Here is a 6,000-nt window from a genome sequence, read left to right as displayed (position 1 = left end):
TCCTGGAGGCTCCACCACATCCTCAACCACTCCTGGTGGAGGAAGCAATCCATCAACCACTGAGCTTGCCACCAGCACACCTGGGGCCATGACCGAGGCCAGCACGCCAGCAACCACTCCTGCAGGCACCAGCTCACTGTTGGTTACGTCTACTCAGTCCAGTTCCTCCCCTATCAGTCCTGGAGGCGCCACCACGCATTCAACCTCTCCTGTTGGAGGAAGCACACCACCAACCACCGAGCCTGCCACTGCCACACCTGGGGTAACTACTGAGGCCAGCACCCTGTCAACCTCTCCTGACGGCACCAGCTCCCAGGTGACCACGGATACCCAGGCCAGTTCATCTTCCATAACTCTAGAGGGCACCACCATGCCTCTGTCCACTCTGAGTGAAGGAAGCACTCTCAGCACCGCCCATGTGACTAGTTCTGAGGCTCGCACACGTTCAAGCCCTCCTGTTGACACCCGCACACCTGTGACCACTTCTACCGAAGCCAGTTCATCTCCTACCACTCTGGAGGGCACCACCATTCCTACTACGAAGGAATTTACAACAACTGCAGTGACTACTGCCACTACCCTCACGTATGTGACCGTGTCTACTGCCCCCAGCACACCCAGCACAACCATCAGAGGCTCCACTACCTCTACATCAACTCTTTCTGCAGCCAGTACGCCTCACACCTCTATTTCCGTCATCACCCGTTCTGTGACCCCTCTGTCAGAATCCAGCATGTCGTCAGCAATATCTTCTCACACCGTCCCACCCGTGTTTCCTCCTGGTCACTCCAGTACACCTTCAACCACGTCTGCCTCCCCAACGCCTGTGACCACTGCCACTGTCACTACCATGACCACCAGGACAAATTCCAGTACACGGATCACTTCCTCCCCCACGGTGACCACCACCACTGTCCCCAGGACTACTTCCACAATTAAGAGCACAGCCACCTCAACTCCTGCTGTGCCAACAACCACACCACGTAAGTCATTTCTTGAATTTTCCTTTTTGAAACTGACATTATTTTTCAATCTCCACTCCCTACATTTTGTGGTTTTCTTCTTAAACATTTTGCTAAACTCCTTTTGCTCTGACTTACTTGTTTTCCATTTGATAAAACCTGCATCGAGGTTCTCCGTCTCAGCACTCTCTCGCTTCTCCTATCTTGCCTTGCTGTTTCTTGCACAAGTTCCACTATTTTGAACAAAGCGTGACCACTCCTTGTCTGGGCATCTCAATCTGTGGTGTTCTGTCCACAAGTCCTGTTTTCTCTCTTTTGTATTCTGCAGGTCCCTGTTCCATTGCACTTTGTATGCCCGAAGATTATTAAATCTGAGTGGTTTATTTATGTTTTCTTTTAAACTTTTTAGTTTACTTTGTAAACTTTCTAGTGGATTTTCTCATTGATTTTGTTCATACTAAAGTACGAACTTTTTTTTTTTTTTTTTGCAGAAGGCTGTTGCCATCTCATTCATGTGTAACTGTGACAACTGTCTCTGCCACCATTCACTTTTATTTTGATTTCTCTTATCCCCTGAGCACTGACTATAGAAGCAAAAAAAAAGGTCCTTCACTTCTATCAGCTCTGAACTCCACCTCCAATGCCTGTGAATGTTTTGCTGTCCTTATGTATCCCTCTCCTTTCTCTGACTAAAACTTTCACTCCGCTTTCTTTTCTCTTGTTAGTTTGAGATTTGCTCCATTTCTTACTTGCTATTATAATACCCTGTATATTGTATTACATGAATCACATAATATATTAATAGACCTGTGAGTATGACTCCCAGATTAAGAATATTTTGCATGCATTTTTTTTTCCTGAGACTGAGTTTTGCTCAGTCGCCCAGGCTGCAGTGCAGTGGCATGATCTCAGCTCACTGCGACCTCTGCCTCCAGGGTTCAAGAGATTCTCCTACCTCAGCCTCCTGTGTAGCTGGGACTGCAGGCGCCTGCAACCACGCCTGGCTAAGTTTTTGTATGTTTAGTAGAGATGGAGTATCACCATGTTGGTCAGGATGGTCTTGATCTCCTAACCTTGTGATCCACCTGCCTTGGCCTCCCAAAGTGCTGGGACTACAGGCATGAGGCACGGTGCCTGACCCTCATGCATTTTTTAAAGCATGCTAATTAAAATACTTGGAAACACTGATTTATTTAGATGAATAGGCTCACAGATATATGATCTGTGTCTGCCCACAGAACTGCCCAATCCCATCTTGAATTGATGACAATGAAGGATGGTTCTTCAGTTTTTGGCTGCTACAGTTTCTCTGGACTTTGTGATTTCTTCCTCTGCTGAATTCTACTTTGCCTGGACTTTTTTTTCTTTTCTTCTTCTTCTTCTTTTTTTGAGATGGAGTTTTAATCTTGTTGCCCCAGCTGGAGTGCAGTGGCAAGATCTCAGCTCACTGCAACCTCTGCTTCCCAGGTTTGAGGGATTCTCTCGCCTCAGCCTCCTGAGTAGCTGAGATTACAGATGCCCGCCACCATGCGCAGCTAAATTTTGTATTTTTAGTAGAGATCGTGTTTCACCATGTTGGCCAGGCTGGTCTCCAACTCCTGACCTCAGGTAATCCACCTACGTTGGTTTCCCAAAGTCTGGGCTTACAGGCGTGAGCCACCGTGCCCGGCTGGACTTTCTGTCATATGGCTTTTCTCTCTGGATGCTCTCCAATATGTCTTTGTCTTCTTGAGCACTCTGATTCTCCAATGAGTGGTCTGAGCATTTTCAGGTGGGAGATCTGGACCTTGTATTTCCAGAAAGCCTCGAAGGTGTCTCGGCAAAGGACAGGCCGCTGTAATGCCGCTGGACCCACTATCTGGTGTCGGTTGTATCTTTGAAAGCGGACTGTCTTCCTTCTGTCTTCCTCCTCTTCCCCAGAGATTGGCCTTCCCTTTACACTGTTGAGCAATGTGTGAACACGCCCCAGCATCTGCTTCTGTTGCTTCTAACTAGCCTGTGTTTTGGCACTTAGCTCAGGTCTGGGCATCTTTAGTAATGAAAGAGGGAGAGAGATGGAGGGAGGAGGAGACTGATGAAGGATGTCTGGTGCGTATGTAAGGATGTCCGGTGTGCCCAGGACTCTTGACTTCTCTCTTCTGTTCTTTCCAAACGTCTTGGAGCAAAAGCCCATAAACAGAGGCTGCATGATGTGATTTCCATGAGCGTGGGTCCTGCTCTCTGAGTCTGTTTAGGGTAAGCCAGAAGGCAGAGATGAGACACGTGTTTGCAGAGTCTATACATACCTCCTGCACTTCCCCAGACAAAACATAGCTTTAATACTGATCTACCCAGGCACAGCAATTTTCAATAAAAGCCAAAGAGAATAGAGCTTTAGATTTTCCAGGTTGGGCCAGGTGTCATGGCTCATGCCTGTAATCCTAGCACTTTGGGAGGCTGAGGTGGGCGGATCACCTTGTGGTCAGGAGTTCAAGACCAGCCTGACTGTTTCTCCATGTTTGGAGAAACCCCATATCTACTAAAAATATAAAATTAGCTGGGTGTGGTGACGCATGCCTATAATCCCAGTTACTCCGGAGGCTGAGGCAGGAGAATCCCTTGAACCCGGGAGACAGGTTGTGAGCTGAGATCGTGCCATTGCTCTCCAGCCCAGGCAACAAGAGCAAAACTCCGTCTCAAAAAAAAATAATAAAAGATTTTGCAGGTTGGCACAGATACTTGAGAGTTGGCTATCACTACTTCCTACCTATTTAAACCAAGAGGAGTTTATTTGTTGTATTGCAATTTAAAAAGGAGTTGCTAGCCAGGAGCAGTGGTTCACGCCTGTAATCCCAGCACTTTGAGAGGCTGAGGTGGGTGGGTAACAAGGTCAGGATTTTGAGACCAGCGTGACCAATATGGCAAAACCCTGTCTCCACTAAAAATACAAAAATTAGCTGGGCGTGGTGGTGTGTGCGTGTAATCTCAGCTACTCAGGAGGCTGAGGCAGGAGAATCACTTGAACTCAGGAGGTGGAGGTTGCAGTGAGCTGAGATCACACCACTGCACTCCAGCTTGGGCGACAGAGTGAGACTCCATCTCAAAAAACAAAATAAAAAAACAAAAAGGAGTTGTTAGGCTGAGCATGATGGCTTACACCTGCAATCCCAGCATTTTGTGAGGCTGAGACTGGAGGATTGGTTGAGGCCAGAAGTTTGAGACCAGCCTGGGCAACAGAGTAAGACCCCATCTTTACAGAAAAAATTTAAAAATTAGCCAGGCATGGTGATGCATGCCTGCAGTCCCAGTGACTTGGGAGGCTAAGGTGGGAGGATTGCTCAAGCCCAGGAGCTCAAGGCGATAGTGAGCCACGATTGCATCACTGCACTCCAGCTTGAGTGAGACAGTGAGACTGTCTCAAAAATAAATAAATATATAAAAAATAAAATAAGATCTAAACTCCTCCCTCAAACTCCACATCCCAGTAAATTAAAAAAGGATGAAAAAGAGTCACAGCAGCCATGACTGACAGTACAGGCTCTTCCAAAGCGGGTGTTGAGGGACAATGGCCATCTCATTCTCAACCTGGGTGGACTCTAGGTGGGTCAGGTTCACCTGGGTTTTCTCTTCCTCAGCCTCTCACCTCTCACAATACCAGGTTTCTCTTTCTTCATGTTTTTGGGCTGAAGTCAAGCATGCTGGACTAGGACTGGCTGGAGTGTCACCTGCATGTGGACCCGTGGGGAGATGGCTTAGCCTCTCTCTGCCTTACTTTGTCCGTCTGTGAAGTGAGGGTAATATTAACTGTCCTGTGCACCCCAGAGTCTCACAAGAGTATCAGATTAGGCAGTGGGGGTTCGCACCTGTAATCTCAGCTCTTTGGGAGGCTGAGGTGAGTGGATCACCTGAGGTCAGGAGTTCAAGACCAACCTGGCCAACATGGTGAAACCTGTCTCTGCTAAAAATATAAAACTTAGCTGGGCATGGTGGTGCTTGCCTGTAATCCCAGCTACTTGGGAGGCTGAGGCAGGAGAATCACTTGAACCCTGGGAGGCAGAGGCTGCAGTGAGCTGAGATCGTACCACTGCACTCCAGCCTGGAGACAGAGAGAGACTCCATCTTAAAAAAAAAAAAAAAATTAGCCGGGTATGATAGTGCGCCTGTAATCCCAGCTACTCAGGAGGCTGAGGCAGGAGAATCACTGGAACCCGGGAGGCGGAGGTTGCAGTGAGCCAAGATCGTGCTATTGCGCTCCAGCCTGGGCAGCAAGAGTGAAACTCGGTCTCAAAAAACAAAAACAGGCCGGGCGCGGTGGCTCACGCCTGTAATCCCAGCACTTTGGGAGGCCAAGGCGGGTGGATCATGAGGTCAGGAGATCAAGACCATCCTGGTCAACATGGTGAAACCCCGTCTCTACTAAAAATACAAAAAATTAGCTGGGCATGGTGGCACCTGCCTGTAATCCCAGCTACTCAGGAGGCTGAGGCAGGAGAATTGCCTGAACCCAGGAGGCGGAGGTTGCAGTGAGCTGAGATCGCGCCATTGCACTCCAGCCTGGGTAACAAGAGCGAAACTCCGTCTCAAAAAAAAAAAAAAAAAAAAACAAATGAGGCGGTGTCTGTGCAAACGCATCATCAGCTGTAAAGTGCGGTGCTCAACATGTAACCACAGTAGATCCCTGTTCCTTTCAGCGCAGTGCTTCAATGGAGGAAAGTGGACAGGAGACTCCTGTGAGTGCCTCTCTGGCTATAATGGAGATCGGTGCCAGTACGCGGCCGTTGTCTGCAAGAACGGAGGCTCCTGGGATGGGCTCAAGTGTCAGTGTCGCTCCCCCTACATTGGGGAGCTCTGTGAGGAGGTGTCCAACACCCTTGACATAAGTAAGTGCAACCCCAGGCCCTCCCCCCAACCCCTCCCTGTGCCCTGGGACCTGGCCTCCACATAGGCACCAGTTCCTGCCCCACCTTGATGTGAGGGGAGGAGGGAAGGAGGGAAGGAGGGAAGGAAGGGAAGGAAGGGAAGGAGGGAAGGAGGGAAGGAGGGAAGGAAGGGAAGGGAA

At 48.9% G+C, this 6,000-nt stretch overlaps 1 protein-coding gene across 2 annotated transcripts in view; it reads left to right on the top strand.

Annotated features, from left to right (window-relative positions):
• Positions 1–6,000, top strand: part of MUC17 (mucin 17, cell surface associated) — a 28,364-nt gene that overhangs the window by 12,227 nt on the left and 10,137 nt on the right. For both annotated transcript variants that reach the window (XM_032255112.1, XM_032255113.1), the window contains exons 4-5: positions 126–983; positions 5,633–5,821. In XM_032255112.1, coding sequence (XP_032111003.1) covers positions 126–983; positions 5,633–5,821 — 1,047 coding nt within the window. The remainder of the gene's footprint in view (positions 1–125; positions 984–5,632; positions 5,822–6,000) is intronic.

The sequence above is a fragment of the Sapajus apella genome, unplaced genomic scaffold (genome assembly GCF_009761245.1).
Source record: "Sapajus apella isolate SASKATOON/1434 unplaced genomic scaffold, GSC_monkey_1.0 scaffold88, whole genome shotgun sequence".
Taxonomy (NCBI): domain Eukaryota; kingdom Metazoa; phylum Chordata; class Mammalia; order Primates; family Cebidae; genus Sapajus; species Sapajus apella.
This window is presented reverse-complemented; position numbering and strand designations above follow the sequence as displayed.